The sequence below is a fragment of the Apis florea genome, unplaced genomic scaffold (genome assembly GCF_048593485.1).
Source record: "Apis florea isolate Af1SG1 unplaced genomic scaffold, ASM4859348v1 contig_2350_pilon, whole genome shotgun sequence".
NCBI lineage: Eukaryota > Metazoa > Arthropoda > Insecta > Hymenoptera > Apidae > Apis > Apis florea.
The window spans coordinates 766074-782868 of NW_028256565.1; the positions used below are offsets into that span (position 1 = coordinate 766074).

General features: G+C 38.4%; 3 protein-coding genes and 1 long non-coding RNA gene across 7 annotated transcripts; 1 reads left to right on the top strand and 3 right to left on the bottom strand.

Moving 5' to 3' along the window:
* Positions 1–872: 872 nt before the first annotated feature.
* Positions 873–3861, bottom strand: LOC100872737 (actin, muscle). The gene is made up of 3 exons (XM_012490228.3): positions 3787–3861; positions 2581–2731; positions 873–2503 (listed from the first exon to the last, which is right to left on the bottom strand). The coding sequence occupies exons 2-3, from the start codon at positions 2704–2706 to the stop codon at positions 1499–1501; spliced, it is 1131 nt and encodes a 376-aa protein (XP_012345682.1). The 5' UTR covers positions 2707–2731; positions 3787–3861; the 3' UTR covers positions 873–1498.
* LOC105736300 (uncharacterized) lies at positions 3814–12322 on the top strand. Of its 3 annotated transcripts, none has more exons than XR_015290986.1 (5): positions 3814–4310; positions 5033–5417; positions 5929–6092; positions 9773–9977; positions 12054–12322. It is a non-coding gene; the product is annotated as an uncharacterized LOC105736300 (long non-coding RNA). The 3 variants fall into 3 exon arrangements; XR_015290987.1 differs by lacking the exon at positions 3814–4310 and adding an exon at positions 4451–4651; XR_015290988.1 differs by lacking the exon at positions 3814–4310 and adding an exon at positions 4454–4590.
* On the bottom strand, positions 6682–10321 carry LOC147658075 (actin 205). 2 transcript variants are annotated; one of them, XM_086904258.1, is made up of 2 exons: positions 10042–10321; positions 6682–8089 (listed from the first exon to the last, which is right to left on the bottom strand). In XM_086904258.1, the coding sequence occupies exon 2, from the start codon at positions 8061–8063 to the stop codon at positions 6933–6935; it is 1131 nt and encodes a 376-aa protein (XP_086760384.1). In that variant the 5' UTR covers positions 8064–8089; positions 10042–10321; the 3' UTR covers positions 6682–6932. The 2 variants fall into 2 exon arrangements, with proteins under 2 accessions (XP_086760384.1, XP_086760385.1); XM_086904259.1 differs by lacking the exon at positions 10042–10321 and adding an exon at positions 8157–8969.
* On the bottom strand, positions 12211–14744 carry LOC100872857 (actin 205). Its single transcript, XM_086904257.1, has 2 exons — positions 14463–14744; positions 12211–14059 (listed from the first exon to the last, which is right to left on the bottom strand). Exon 2 carries the CDS (start codon positions 14028–14030, stop codon positions 12900–12902), a length of 1131 nt encoding a protein of 376 aa, XP_086760383.1. The 5' UTR covers positions 14031–14059; positions 14463–14744; the 3' UTR covers positions 12211–12899.
* Between the last annotated feature and the right edge of the window lie 2051 nt (positions 14745–16795).

The window sequence follows — 16795 nt, forward strand, 5'->3', positions numbered from 1 at the left end:
TATTTTTGCTATTTCTTTATTTGTCTCACAATTTTATCATTCGTCTCGAATTACAGGTTTTTCTTTGAAGAAAAATCTGTAATTAACCTCTTTCAAAAAGTATATATCGAAAATGCTATGTCATAGGGCAAGACAAATCTATTTCCATTTTGTATGTATTTTAAATATCATGGTTGAAAAGAGATAATTTCATTGGAAAGAGAATCATTTTCTATTACGAAAATGATATTTAAATGAACGAAATTAAGATGCAAAATGTACGAAATGAAGTAAGAGAGTAATAAGCGAAATTTAATTTTGCGGATATCAATAAAATTGAATGTGACAGATGAATTTTAGGAAAGAACAGATCAATTTAATTATTATTATCCGAAAGGATTTGATCTAATTGACTTATAATTTATATTACTCCTTATGTAAAATATTACCATTGAACAGATGCAAACCGTTGATTTATTTCTGATTATTAATTATTAAGATTAATTATATTTTTAATATAAATCATTTTACGCTTTATAGATTTAATTCTTATATTATATACTTACGTTATATATCGTCAATTTTATTTAATGCAATAACGGACAGAAAATTTAATAGAAATATAAAAAATTATAATGAGTTTTCCTAATTACTAATAACTTTTGGCCTGTCGAAACAGATAAAAATATAGTTACTTGAAGTTGCACCAGATTGGCCGGTTGCCAGAATACACTGTATTCCTAGATAAATGTCATGAAAATCCAAAACACTAATTTTCTTTCATTTCTTTGTCTATAAAATCGCAATTTGTTCCCGTCAATTATATCATCTTTTTTGAGTATTTGCCAGAAATTAACACGTGCGACAAGGTTTTCACATAATCCGACATCGAATTATTATATAATACAGTTTTATTATCATTAATTATATGATATAATAAGAACAATACGCCAGACAGCAATATGAGTCGACGTCGATGCGCCTGGTTATGGTTTACCATATCGTATACTTCACTCTCGTCGATTACCACCCCGTGCGTATCGCAAATGCCAAATTACGTGCGCTTACGGTTTTCAAGAAAGCCTTTGTATCCTTTGTGTGCGTGTATGTGTGTGCGTGTGTCTGTACGATACATGTAAATCAACGTACACATGTTTACAAGATCTAGAAGGAACTTGTTGCAATGATCGAGGAGAATTATTATCAATAAATTAATTAACGTTAATAACAAACAGTCGTGTTGTACAAACTAAAAAGTAAAGTACAGTCTGATAAATGTGTTGAATAAAGGCACTTTAAGTAATTTCTCTTTCCCTTAAACCTTATTTTTCTCGCCCTCCTCCTCCCCCCCCCCTTCCTCCTTCCTCATTCTACCTTCTTCTCTCTTTTTTCTCTCCCTACTACAATTCATATTTATTCATATTTAAGGGGGTCACGACCCATGAGAACGTGACCATGAATAGAAAAAAAGAAAAGAAAGCAGGTGAAAATCATGAACCCTTGTATCGAATGCAACACCTTAGAAGCACTTGCGGTGTACAATGCCGGGGCCGGACTCGTCGTACTCCTGTTTTGAGATCCACATCTGTTGGAAGGTGGACAGGGAAGCAAGGATGGATCCACCGATCCACACGGAGTACTTCCTCTCAGGGGGAGCGATGATCTTGATCTTGATGGTCGACGGGGCCAGAGCGGTGATCTCCTTCTGCATACGGTCGGCAATACCAGGATACATGGTGGTGCCGCCGGACAGTACAGTGTTGGCGTACAAATCCTTACGGATGTCGACGTCGCACTTCATGATGGAGTTGTACACGGTCTCGTGGATACCGCAGGACTCCATACCCAGGAAGGACGGTTGGAACAGGGCCTCCGGGCAGCGGAACCTCTCGTTACCGATGGTGATCACCTGTCCGTCGGGCAGCTCGTAGCTCTTCTCGAGGGAGGTGCTGGCGGCCGCGGTGGCCATTTCCTGTTCGAAGTCCAGGGCGACGTAGCAGAGTTTCTCTTTGATGTCGCGGACGATTTCTCGCTCGGCAGTGGTGGTGAAGCTGTAGCCCCTCTCGGTAAGGATCTTCATGAGGTAGTCGGTCAAATCGCGACCGGCCAGGTCGAGACGGAGGATGGCGTGAGGAAGGGCGTAACCTTCGTAGATGGGCACGGTGTGGGAGACGCCGTCTCCGGAGTCGAGGACGATACCGGTGGTACGACCGGAGGCGTACAGGGAGAGCACGGCCTGGATGGCGACGTACATGGCAGGGCTGTTGAAGGTTTCGAACATGATCTGGGTCATCTTTTCGCGGTTAGCCTTTGGATTCAAGGGGGCTTCGGTAAGCAGAACTGGATGTTCCTCAGGAGCAACTCGTAATTCGTTGTAAAAGGTATGATGCCATATTTTCTCCATATCGTCCCAATTAGTAATGATACCATGCTCTATAGGATACTTTAAGGTGAGTATACCTCTTTTACTTTGAGCCTCGTCTCCTACGTAGCTGTCTTTTTGACCCATACCGACCATCACGCCCTGGAATAATTATTGAAAATTTTTTAGTGATGCTGCGAAATGTAAATGTAGAATATTTATTTTTCCAAGTGACCTACCTGATGACGTGGACGGCCAACAATGCTGGGGAAGACAGCACGCGGTGCGTCATCTCCAGCGAATCCCGCCTTGCACATACCGGACCCATTGTCCACGACTAGTGCCGCAACATCGTCATCACACATCTTGGTTGGTTATTAATGTTAGTTTCTGTAGAAGTTTAATTAAATATTCGAAATTAAGCGTTTCTTGTACATATCTATTTTTAATCATTCTCACTCTCTTTTTATTTCATCAAGTTGTTACATGCAAAAATATCGAATCCTTTTATTTCTTTGCGATTCTTGTAAAAAGAAATATAATATTAAAAAAATAAATAAGTAAAATAAATAAATAAATTTCGTTTATAAGCTCATGTCATGAAAAATATCATTTAGTACAGTTAATGAAATTTCCAAGATTTTTAAAAAAAAAGGTTAATTATAACAAATCCGTTAGTTCAGCAAAATATGTGGTTATAAAAATTAGTCTATTTGTTTAAATTATTAATCATTGAAAAATTTCATCGTAATTGTAAAATCGATTAAATCAATCTACATTCTAATTATATCAAATGATTTAGAAAAAGTATCCAACAGTTAGTAAAAAAACGAAAAGTATCTATTAAAGTTAGCAATAACAACGAACAGTTAAAAAAGCACTAGCATCGTTATCACAATTCGTAGAGTGTCACTTCACAATCAAAATATATAAACATGCAAGATCCTGGAACGGAAAAGTATTCGATCATTCAATCTCTCAACAAGGCTGACACCGTTTTCCATTTCACGAAATCACTGAAACGATACGAATTACACCTTGCGAAATTTCGGTTACGATTCGTTACGTTTCTATGCACTGTTTTCCATTTTCCAAGGACCAAAGCAATCGTACGTGAATACCAAGTGTAACCCTCGTCTCGACCATAGCGATCGAAAAGAAAGTTTATCGGTACAGCAGTACGGACCACGTTATAGCGAAGTCATAAAGTTACTATATATGTCAGAACTAGTGTTTTGACAGATCTATGGCCAGATAAAAATCTTAAAATTTCGAAAGGCAATATAATGCATGGATCTTTAGTACAGTGTGTCGCACTTGACTCAGTCGGTATCGTTTACGTTTAATAAGTTTAATTTACGATCATGCGATATCGTGATTCGTATTATTTACACTAACACGGTCTTAATTGAATAAAAACTAAGAAAAACACTGATTCGATTTACCGTTCGCTAATTACTCGAAAGATCGGCAACAGTCGCTTAGGGCGTACGTCGTGCAAGAGACCGAGAGCGGCGAGTGGCACAGTGTCGGCTCTGTGGGGTCCCTTTATCCATATCGGTTCGCAGCCGAAAATAGCGATCCGCCCCTTAGATGGAAATCTATCGTGCATTAACACTCGTCTCGGCCCGCCGCCACCACCTAGTCCTTAGCCGCCCTAACCGTGACGCCGAGAGGGAGAGACGCTGTGCGTCGCGACGAGGCGGCGGCCGACGGCCCCCCAATCCAAATAAGGACTCGTCACACGCCAGGGCCGTCTCTCACCGGGTGCTAATCGAACAAGGGTCGAAGGGCATCGATTTTTAATCTCGATTTTATCCTTCGATTCATGTTCGATCATTCTCGTTCGATCATTCACATTCACGTGTAAAATAGAGTTCACTTCTGAATAATTTCAATTGTGGTGGTATATAAATATACATTTGTATGTTCTTATACGTTTGTATTCAAAAATCTGAATCTGAATCAAGTAAGTAGAAGTTGTTTTTAATTAATTAAAAACAACGATAAATATCACATTTTCAATTTTTATATATTAAATTAACAACAGTTTATAAATAAGTGAACTTAATAAAGTTTATAGGTTAGATTTATGCGTTGATAGCTTTTAATAGGCATGAAGTTTACGAGTTCACGCGAAGCGTGCTTGATTTATACTTTACGAAAGAAAAATTCGATAAAGTTAAATCTCTGTGTTTGTGATGTTAATGAATGTTTTGTTTTAAGGAATGTGTTATTTTTAAATTGTTGTAAGTTGAAGAAATATGCATCCGGTTAATAGCAGGGAGCACAACATAATTTAATCCATACGTATGCACGTAAACTATGTAAAAAAAAAATAAGAAAGTAAAAGCGTGTATCTATTAAGATAATAAAGATTATCCATTTAAAACAAATTGATCGATTCTATTGACTCGATTAATATCAATTTAACTTTTTCTATTCCGATTGATTTCAATTGTATCATCAATCTAATTTTATAACCTATCATTGTTTCATACGACTATATTATTATTATTTCATTTTAATATTCTAAATCTATTGTTAATTTTTAAAGTCTTTATTTAAAAAACGAACATTAACATGTATTATGATTAATGAAAGTTTCGTTTTACAGTTGTCATTCTACTCATAAAATGTATACATTCTTCGTATGTCGCAGCGTGCCAACAATAATAATCCTGATTACAGACGGAACGTGATGCCATTTTTAATGCTATACGATTTGAAATTTGTGGTTGCACATCGGTTGAAAATGACTCGATTAAGCCAGTCGATGAAAGGCATATAGAATCGAATTATTGAACGATTAGACTGCTTTCTATAATTGGGAATGCACAGGGCGACTACGTAGCTCGAGCCACCACCGATCCCCTCCACCTTTTTGCAGAAGCTACTGTCGAACCGTGCGACCGATTCGCAGATTCGCATTGCCCAGTTTCAACCCCGAAACAGAACATCTTTCTCGTAAACTTTCACACGAAATCCTTTACACTTATACGGATACGGTGATCGATCTATCGACAGTTTTGCAAGTGATCATGCTACGAGATTACAATCAGTGGAATGTTCGAAGGTAAATCCAATTTTCATTTATAAATTATAACTTGATTACAATTAAATTGTATAATTGGAAGTTGTGTTTGAATAAATGATAATACAATTATCGATTAAACAGGAATAATGTAACAGGATATGGTAATGTATGGATATTTTTACTATTTGCCATAAATGTTAAAAATCATTTCGATTATACGTGTGTCATAAGAATTATCAAAATTTAAAAAAATTAATTGTTCTATCGTCAGATTCTCAAAAGAATGAAAGAATTTAAGGAAATTAAATTTTTTTTTTTTTTTTTTTGCAAATACGTATCTGTTACTGTAATATAAAATAGAATAAATTTTGAAAAATTATAAAATTTTCTTACTGTATTTTTATAGCTAAGAAAAAGTATACCTAAGTACATTAAAAAACCATAAAAGGCAAAATTATAAATACAAAAATATAAAACAAGACTGTTCTCTTTTTTAAAAATATTTAACATACCAAAATTTATATAATTACTTGACGTCATAAATTTGCAGACACCATGAAGCAAAAACACAAGCACAAACACTCAAAGTGTTGATTGAAACAGAGGAGAGAAAGCCAAGGAGGAAATATGTATTTGAATGAGCGTGGATCTATTTTTAATAAATGGACTACGAAGCCCGCGTGATAACGCGAAGAAGCCCATTTGCATATCTTGGTAAATTTTGTTAAAGAAGCAAATTATTGTTTCGCCCATGCATGGTAGGTCAATGTACACTGCTACCCCTCCCAAAATATTACTTGTGCCCGATACATTGGTATCGGTTTTTCGATTTTTATACGAAAATTTTAATAAACAAGTTTTTTTCTAGAACCCCCCCGTTAATAGTTGAACCCGTTACTCCCATTTTTATCCCGTATTTTTTTATCCAAAATTTTTATCAAGCTATCAAATGTACAATGATCGATGGCTCGCCCTCCCCCCTTTCTTTTTTAATTGATCCTTAATATTTACAATGACCGATTGTAAATGCACGATTTTAATAAGAAACGATCCGATCTTCACCTCGCTATAACATATTCGATTGATAAGTGTGGAATATTGTTTCTATTAAAACCGAGAATATTTATATATATATACACACATTTTGATTTGATCGAAGAAAGAATTTTTAACAAAAAAAAAAAAAAAAAAAAAAAAAGTAATATTCGAAAAACAGAAGAGATCGATAAACGAACCGAACTTTACAAAATCCTTTAAAATTGTTATTCGTAAGGGAATCGTAAAATGAATAGCTCCGTTTTGATTAGTTGTAAGAATATAAGACTGATTTATTCCGTAGACTTGTAAACTTATATACAAAAGATGACGTATATATTCAGACAATGTTCGTCGGAAAAAATCTCACCGCCACGTAGAGACAAAGCCGATAGAATGGAAACTAACGGAGGCGCAACTAGACGAAGCGGTACGGCAGTGAACGGTGTGCTTTTTGGGAAAAGGTGTAGCAATAACAATATATCGATAGTAATAATAATTTGAATCGAGCATAACTGCTTAGAAGCACTTGCGGTGAACGATGCCGGGGCCGGACTCGTCGTACTCCTGTTTCGAGATCCACATCTGTTGGAAGGTGGACAGGGAAGCCAGGATGGATCCACCGATCCACACGGAGTACTTCCTCTCCGGGGGAGCGATGATCTTGATCTTGATGGTCGACGGGGCCAGAGCGGTGATCTCCTTCTGCATACGGTCGGCGATACCAGGATACATGGTGGTGCCGCCGGACAGCACGTTGTTCGCGTACAGATCCTTACGGATGTCGACGTCGCACTTCATGATGGAGTTGTACACGGTCTCGTGGATACCGCAGGACTCCATACCCAGGAAGGACGGTTGGAACAGGGCCTCCGGGCAGCGGAACCTCTCGTTGCCGATGGTGATCACCTGTCCGTCGGGCAGCTCGTAGCTCTTCTCGAGAGAGGTGCTGGCGGCCGCGGTGGCCATTTCCTGTTCGAAGTCCAGGGCGACGTAGCAGAGTTTCTCTTTGATGTCGCGGACGATTTCTCGCTCGGCAGTGGTGGTGAAGCTGTAGCCCCTCTCGGTAAGGATCTTCATGAGGTAGTCGGTCAAATCGCGACCGGCCAAGTCGAGACGGAGGATGGCGTGAGGAAGGGCGTAACCTTCGTAGATGGGCACGGTGTGGGAGACGCCGTCTCCGGAGTCGAGGACGATACCGGTGGTACGGCCGGAGGCGTACAGGGAGAGCACGGCCTGGATGGCGACGTACATGGCAGGGCTGTTGAAGGTTTCGAACATGATCTGGGTCATCTTTTCGCGGTTAGCTTTCGGATTGAGGGGAGCCTCGGTGAGAAGGACAGGGTGTTCCTCGGGGGCAACGCGGAGTTCGTTGTAGAAGGTGTGGTGCCAGATCTTCTCCATGTCGTCCCAGTTGGTGATGATACCGTGCTCGATAGGGTATTTCAAGGTGAGGATACCTCTCTTGCTCTGAGCCTCGTCGCCGACGTAGCTGTCCTTTTGACCCATACCGACCATCACGCCCTGGTGTCTGGGCCGACCCACGATCGATGGGAAGACGGCGCGGGGGGCGTCGTCCCCGGCGAAACCGGCCTTGCACATACCGGATCCATTGTCGACAACAAGGGCTGCTACTTCGTCGTCGCACATTTTGTTTCTTCTTCGATTTTAATGCTCTGTAACAAAAATTTTATCGCCCTTCGTTATTCTTCGTTAATTCTCTCCTGGTCGTTTTTGCCGTACGTTGATATTTTTTACTTCACTCGTCGTGAATATTTGATCTTTTCAAAGATCTGTTTGAACGTCCAATGTCATTGTCGAATGTATTTCTAGTTCTCTGTGTTTGCGCTGATTCATCGTGAAAATAATGTCGGAGTTTCGCCAGGTTTAACCTCGAGAAGTGTTAATCGGCCTCGAAATTCATTTGAAATTTCTTATATTTACTATCGAAGAAGAAATCGATTTTATGCGATGAAAAATATCGATAAATTATGGATAATGAGATAAAAAAAAGGAACAACTTCTGTTCTCGATCCAAATCTTCGAAATTCGGAACACAATCTATGTAAAGATATTTAAATATGGAATATTTTCTAAAACGGAACGTTATAACGAAAAGAGGAGAAAAGAGAAGAGTTCAAAATAATTCTTAAACAAAACGCAATCTTTAATTACATAGTCGAGTATCGTTTGATCGTAATACGCGAATACACGAAGTGAAAAACGTAGTACGCGTAATAGATACGTAGTAACGAAATATAGAATCACGTAGTACGATAAAGTTTTCGCGGAAAGCGTCGATGCTCGCCAGAATTGACCCAGTTGCCTATAAAACGATAGGCAAGCGGCTCCGGCGGCGTCGCGCCACTATTTCGGTGCGCCGCGACGCTAACTTTAGACGTACGGCCGACGGACGATCCCTAATAAGTGCAAGCGACGATTATGGTGGGCAACACCGTCTCCGCTCGCCGCGACTCCGCCGTGATGAGGGATAAAGCATAACGACGAGGCGCGCGTGTGCCAAAATTATGCCTGCTGCTTCACAAAAGGACGAGCAACTTTACACACGGGCAAAGACCTCGAATATGTACGTCTAAACACGATGATAGATAGGCCATTCGCCCTGTAAGCGTATTTTGGGCACTCGTGATTAACTGGTTAGAAGAATTTTTTGATTTCTTCGAGGAGGGGAAAAATTTCGTCGTGTGCGCGGACGAGCGATATTATTTACGAAAAGATCGATCGAAAACGAGGATTAGAAAGCATTTCTTGCGAAAGTGCTACGAATAATTTTGAAAATTGTAGAAAAATTTTTCTTTCATACTCGATATTCTGACATACTATCGTATCTATTCGTAATATAAAATAGCAAATTATGTAATGTGATAAAGTAGATTTTAAAATAGATTTTGTAAATACGAAGAATGGATGATACAGATCGTAGAATCTTGATATTCGATGATTTATTATATATTAAATATCAATACACTCGTGATTCTAACGATAAGTCTTATGAAATCTTTTATGACGATTCAATCCGTCTTTTATTCCTTATGTTAAAATTAAGTACTAAATTTAATCGATAATTAAAATATGGTAAAAGTGTATGACAAAAGATAATATTGGATACTCTCGGTTACGATCTTTTAAAAAGACTTATATTATTTTCAACTTTATTAACTATTAGATATTAATAGATATCGAAAAAAACAATTACTTTGATGTTTTAAAATATTATAGACTAATATGAAAGAAAATATCTACATTATTACTCTAATTCAAATCAAGATGAAATATTTTTATTACTTTTCTCTTTCTAATGTACACACGAACGCGATTAACTTTCGATGCTATTTCAGATACGAGACACCGGAAGGAAACTCGACCGTTCCCTTAAAAGTCTACCACCACCCATCCGAAGCTTTCTTCTACTCGAACAATCGATCGAAACGCTTGACAATGGAATCGATCGCAAGGATACGGAATATTATGTACAACGAAATCGATTATAAGTATATATCGATGTATCGATATGGTCGACGATGCGTCGAAGGATTGTCGAAGGTAACCGATAGTATCCGATAGATGGAGAAATGGATCGTTTTCCAGAGAACAGTTTTCTACGTACCGTGCACGGGACAGAGTTGGAGTGGCGTCTGTGCCTCGGGAGCGTCCCGACGTCGAATATATGCTCTCGTCACGACGCCCCCGCATTCTCGTGGGATGGTGGTTGCCCGACAAGCACGAAAAAGGCTTGCCTCGCGTGGCGTCGCGACGCTCGCCCAACTAGGCGGCCCCAGGCCCTAAGCGGACCGAGGAAAATACGCCGTTTTGAAAATCTTCGATAACGTTCCTTCTTGTAGGTACTTCTTCTGTCATTCGAATTTCTTTCTTTTCTTAATTGTTCCTTTCGTCACCAGAGGGTAGCCTTTTCGCGAGTTCGTTTCTGAAAAAGATTGGGCACTGTTCCCTCTTCTCCTATTTAGGAAAGAGATAATAAATCGGTGATTGTAGATCGAATTATTCGTTAGATCGGAGAATTCGTGTTACTCTTAATAGCCTTTTTTTTGCTTTAACACACTTTGTTTGATAAGTGAGAATATTAAGTTGAGAATATATGTTAGGTTAGTTCTCGAAACTACCGATATACGAAGCGAGTTTTGGTCTTGTTTTGTCACGGAAGTGGATTTTCTCTCGTTTTGTTTGAGACCAAAGTGTCGTATATAACGTAAGAGATGGATATGGTTTGCGTGGAAAATGATGGGAATGGAAAGCGACAGCACTGATTTATCTTGTGTGCAAATAGATTTCTGAGTAAATTTTCAGTGAGTTTGCTTTTAGATGTATTATTCTTCAAATTTTGATAATGATTTTGAAAATTCCCTGTTTTTATGAATGATGAATATCTTTTCAATGAGTAAAAATAAGATGTAATTCATTCTCGGTTATATTAAATAATTTTAGCAAAAATCGTGATTCCAATTTAGTACTATAGAATACGTAGTGAACGTATCAAGAATATTCGATATAACGTAGACTATTTTATCATAAATTTCATTTGTATTCTACATTTAAGCGTTTATTATTTTTTATCCATGAATTTTGTTCGAATTCTTTGATTAAAAAATTATCTTTGCAAGCAATTTATCATTTTTTCAATGATTACTGCTTATTTGTTATTTTATCTCATTACTTGTATTTCATAAACTTTTGTTTATATTTCATGTCTATGAATTACAATTTTTTTTCATTTTGTACTTCACTTATCGTATTTATCAATATCTATTATCTATTTCAAAAGTTTCGTAATCTTTGATAAGATTTTCTTTTCTATCAGTTATAAAAATTTTCTTCAACGTTCATTTAACCCATCAATGCGATGCTTGTTCTCTTCTTTCTCTCCCAGATATCAGAGGTAGGAGGAATATTTTGAGATTACGCATCTGGACTAAAATAAATCTGTAGCTGTTTTATCGGTCAACTATACGTTTATCGACGGAAAAAACTTTTGAGGAATGTAGAGATTCTTTTTCGACGAAAATTCTCGATTTTCGAGATTCGAATTTTCAGTATTAAAAATCGATCGAACTCTCTCTCTCTCTCTCTCCCCTCCCCAATGAAGCTTGATTTTTTTTAAAAAGTATGTCCATAAGATTGGAAAAAATATATATGATGGAACTGTTCAAGAGTAGATTAGTCACAATAGGCCAAGGTCATCCACGGTTTGTTCCACATTACAATAATAGTTATTTTAAAGCTGTTTGAATGTCTTTTCTCCACTCTCACAGACATATTCGGTCTTGAATATCGCGAAGAAAGCAGCAATTTTTTTCTTTGCGTAAAAGGTACGTAAGGAAATATGTAAGGAAATAAAAAGTCGAATATTTGATATATAATTAATTATATATAGAATTCTAATGAAAACGAGGGTTGTGTTATTGCTTGCTCTCGAAAGATATTTCGATTCTTGATCGCTTATCTCCTAAACTTATTTATAAGTGTAAGTAAATTCACTAACGATGACGCGAAATACTTAATTTAGCACGGTGCAAAAGAATAACGGAATCTACATATAAATTTTTTTCAACGTTCAATTTCTAAATATCTATATATATTTTTATGTAACGATTTACGTTACAGGTTTCATCGATACGCTTAAGAATATAAAGAGAGAGATGGAATTTAACGAGGAAATTGAACGTGACGATACAACCTCGAACAAGATTATATGGAATATACATACAGAGGGAATTAAAGACGTCGGTTATATACCAACGCATTGGAACTAGGGTATAAATAATGGTATGAGAAAATGTATATTTCATTTCACTTTTTGATATATCGTATATAACAATATATATATATATACTTTATAATATTTACAAAATAAATTAATATTGATGGTGAAAGTTCGATCAGGAAACTAAGAATAGATTTAAGACGTAATTAGTTAGAGGTGCAGGAATCTCGCGTGAACAGTGAAAAAAGCGCAGCTTCCCACGAAGTTGGTCCAATTCCTTCCTGAAAAATTCTGCTTCTTTGCGTGTCCAGAATGTCCCTTTCACGGTCGAAAGATGCATTTGGTAAGTAAGGTTAACCGATTCCAGCATCGTTTACGAATTTTACGTTCCGATATTGAACAAGGATTGGCCACTCGCGAGCGAGCTCTGTATCGAGAACCAACACCTTTGCCAGCTTCCTCGTCCAGATGAAGTGATAGGATGAATATGACTTCGTTAGCCATCCAAAGGACGTTAAAAAGTCAACAGTGTCTGGTCGTCGTATCCAGTACAGATGATCACAACGATGAATACTCGATGAGATCTAATGATGATCCGTATAATGTGACATTTCAGTAACGTTGCTTTATCGCAGCATGATAATTTCTTAAAGGAAACCGATGCCAGATCGTACGTCCGATTCCCTCCAAGTCGGTTGACAATTCTTCGACATTTGTGCGACGTTGCTAAATCGTCGACGATGCGTTTAGAAGCATTTACGGTGTACGATGCCGGGGCCGGACTCGTCGTACTCCTGTTTCGAGATCCACATCTGCTGGAAGGTGGACAGGGAAGCCAGGATGGATCCACCGATCCACACGGAGTACTTCCTCTCCGGGGGAGCGATGATCTTGATCTTGATGGTCGACGGGGCCAGAGCGGTGATCTCCTTCTGCATACGGTCGGCGATACCAGGATACATGGTGGTGCCGCCGGACAGCACGTTGTTCGCGTACAGATCCTTACGGATGTCGACGTCGCACTTCATGATGGAGTTGTACACGGTCTCGTGGATACCGCAGGACTCCATACCCAGGAAGGACGGTTGGAACAGGGCCTCCGGGCAGCGGAACCTCTCGTTGCCGATGGTGATCACCTGTCCGTCGGGCAGCTCGTAGCTCTTCTCGAGGGAGGTGCTGGCGGCCGCGGTTGCCATTTCCTGTTCGAAGTCCAGGGCTACGTAGCAGAGTTTCTCTTTGATGTCGCGGACGATTTCTCGCTCGGCCGTGGTGGTGAAGCTGTAGCCCCTCTCGGTAAGGATCTTCATGAGGTAGTCGGTCAAATCGCGACCGGCCAAGTCGAGACGGAGGATGGCGTGAGGAAGGGCGTAACCTTCGTAGATGGGCACGGTGTGGGAGACGCCGTCTCCGGAATCGAGGACGATACCAGTGGTACGACCGGAGGCGTACAGGGAGAGCACGGCCTGGATGGCGACGTACATGGCAGGGCTGTTGAAGGTTTCGAACATGATCTGGGTCATCTTTTCGCGGTTAGCTTTCGGATTGAGGGGAGCCTCGGTGAGAAGGACAGGGTGTTCCTCGGGGGCAACGCGGAGTTCGTTGTAGAAGGTGTGGTGCCAGATCTTCTCCATGTCGTCCCAGTTGGTGATGATACCGTGCTCGATAGGGTATTTCAAGGTGAGGATACCTCTCTTGCTCTGAGCCTCGTCGCCGACGTAGCTGTCCTTTTGACCCATACCGACCATCACGCCCTGGTGTCTGGGCCGACCCACGATCGATGGGAAGACGGCGCGGGGGGCGTCGTCCCCGGCGAAACCGGCCTTGCACATACCGGATCCATTGTCGACAACAAGGGCTGCTACTTCGTCGTCGCACATTTTGCTTCTTTTCTACCGTTTTGTTTTCTCTGAAAAAAAAAATATTATACCGTTGCATAGTCTTTCACTTGTTTTTTTTGGGGGGGGGGGGAGGGAGAAAAGAATAATTCGAGAAAGAAATTTCTTCGATGATAATTCTACCTATATTTCAAAGGAATCTTTTCGAATCTTTTCGCTTATTCCGTCTACTTCACCCTAAAAATCTTCCGCACTCAATAAAATATACATCGTACATTCACGTTGGAAAATTCTATCTGATCGATTCTTTTTTTTTTTTAATCACTCGTGTCACCACAAAGCATCAATCAATCGCCGTCAATCGATTATTATTACACCACGCAGTACAGTATACGAAATGTAACGTTCTCGTCAAAGAGAGAGAGAGAGAGAGAGAGAGTTTTAATAAAGCGAGAATTTCGCAGAATTACCAACCGTGGGGATGAGTTGTGAATCGACGGGCGGCTGAGGAGCGGCTGAGGCTCGAGGGCGTCGCGACGCCAGATATAACATCCGCAGCGTACGCGACGCTACCGAAGATGGGCACGCGGGACGCCTCCAGGGCTGGCCTCTGCCCACGCGAAACGCTTCGCGTGACGATGTCTGCGGATCGGACGCGCCACGAACCAGGAAATCAGTATAGCGCCAATGTCAGAATCTCAGGCAGAGGGTGGATAGCGATACGAATTTGGACGTCCCTGGCCGTCCGAGAACAGCGGTGAGAATTATATGGCTGCCTCCCACCGGCTCTCCAACCTTACCCAAGTAGCGCATAATCGTGGCTAGAATTAGTTTTTACGTTGATCCATCTGTCGATGGATATTCGTGATTTTCGTTTCGATCGAATCGTTTGTTTCTTTGCTCTCCCCAATAGAATATTTTTTATGCAAATCGACGAAAATCTTGATCTCGGATTTATTTATGACTCGGAGAAGCAGCTTGTCCACGGGTTCAACGGGTCGCTGGCTCATGCGAGTAACCAAATCGAGACATTGACGAGGAGACATAAAAATCGATTTAACGTAAATCGAGGATCTTGTTGCTTGAGAGTCGTGACTAAATGTTAAGTCGTATGGTATATGCGAAAGGAGCAGTGAATCGAGCATGTAAAATTATATAGTAAAATTATATTTCGAAACGTGAAAACTTTGTTGAATAAATAACGTTCTTCCAATTTGTATAGGTACGTAATAATTATTAACGCGTTTACATCGTGCTTTCGCGTTGTCAAATTGTTGTAACAAAACCGCTGTTGAAACGCGTAGAGGAAATTTTGTAGTTTTCGAAAAGACGAGTGAATAGAAAGCATAATTGTTTATCGTGTTAAATTTGTTACACTCGTCATTCCGATATTGTGTACGAAAATATGCGCGCGGAGTTGGAATGGCGCGTTATTACGTAATATGAGTCTCTTCCAAATCAACGAATTTTCACAATTCGAGAAAATACATATTTCTCGTACACATTTTTGAAAATTTATTGCAAATAACTCTAATTTTAACAGTTTTGATTAACAGCATTATTTGTCCGCTTGCGTGAATGTGGCAAACTGTGCAAAACTGTAACTATTATTGGAGTTATTAGTGGAATTTTTAAGCCACTGTTAATGGTATCTTTTGTAACAAGATTCACTGTTCCGTTGTGTCTGACTCATGAACGATACATTTCACTTATTTTGAACATTCATTGTCAGTGAGCACGGTCAAATTTTCATCGTCCTCTTATTTTAAAATATCATTCAATATTTTCTTTTTTTTTTTTTTTCTTAACGATTCTAAATCAATTAAAATTAATTTTGTAATTTTTTTTTAATAAAAATCATTGAGATTAATAAATTATCCATGAATGTGTTCATTAATTGGCAAAAATTATATAAAATTGCCAAATAAAAAAATTTGACTCGTCATTGTTAAGATTCATTCAAAATCATTGAATTATACTCACAAATCTGATTTCAGTAATTTCACGAATAATGCTTTTATTATGTCGAGCGTGCTATTTTAAGTATAGTGTATGTACCTAAATATATACTGTACGTATGATGAATATAACTGCAACATTTCTACGAGATAGACTCTTTTTACTTGATATTGATAAACGATATTAAATTATTAATTATATTAATATTATGATAGTATAATTAATTCGATAATTATATAATCTGTCGCTAGTTTCTTAATCTCAATTGAGCGTAAATAAGATAACGTCCCTTATCAGAACAAAGTTAATTTAATATCTTTTGACAATTCAATTTGACAAATTAGTAACTTATTAGATATTTTATTATTATATAATTTAATATTTTTTCGATAATTCAATTACAATTATCGATATACGTACTCGTTATATATAGTTTATATTACAAATTAATTTTAAGATGCTATAGTAATAATAAAAGAATTATAAACGAGTATTGTTTACAAACTAAACCGATAACTTGAAACTCTTTGCATAATGAATCATCTCTCACGAGAACAAACAATTTTAACATTATTATATTCATTATGTATACAAAGATAACAGAACTATAATTTATTAAATAAGCAATAATTAGGCAACAATAATAAAGCAAAAATTATTTTTAAACGATGTTGACGAGTTTTTCTATAAATCCACTGTATACATCAGTAACATATTATATTATTTCTTAAATTTTTGATCTTCTTTAATGATACTCTTTTACCTATTTTTACCGTGTCCAAAATATCAGTATTTCACAAAGATAAAATTATCTTATCCTCGTCTGATCGATAGTTAAGTTAAAAGTA

Coding starts and splice junctions, on each gene's coding strand:
- LOC100872737 (XM_012490228.3), bottom strand. CDS start 2,706: ATGTGTGATGACGATGTTGCGGCACTAGTCGTGGACAATGGGTCCGGT. Junction 2,504..2,580: donor TTGGCCGTCCACGTCATCAG/GTAGGTCACTTG, acceptor TAATTATTCCAG/GGCGTGATGGTCGGTATGGG.
- LOC147658075 (XM_086904258.1), bottom strand. CDS start 8,063: ATGTGCGACGACGAAGTAGCAGCCCTTGTTGTCGACAATGGATCCGGT.
- LOC100872857 (XM_086904257.1), bottom strand. CDS start 14,030: ATGTGCGACGACGAAGTAGCAGCCCTTGTTGTCGACAATGGATCCGGT.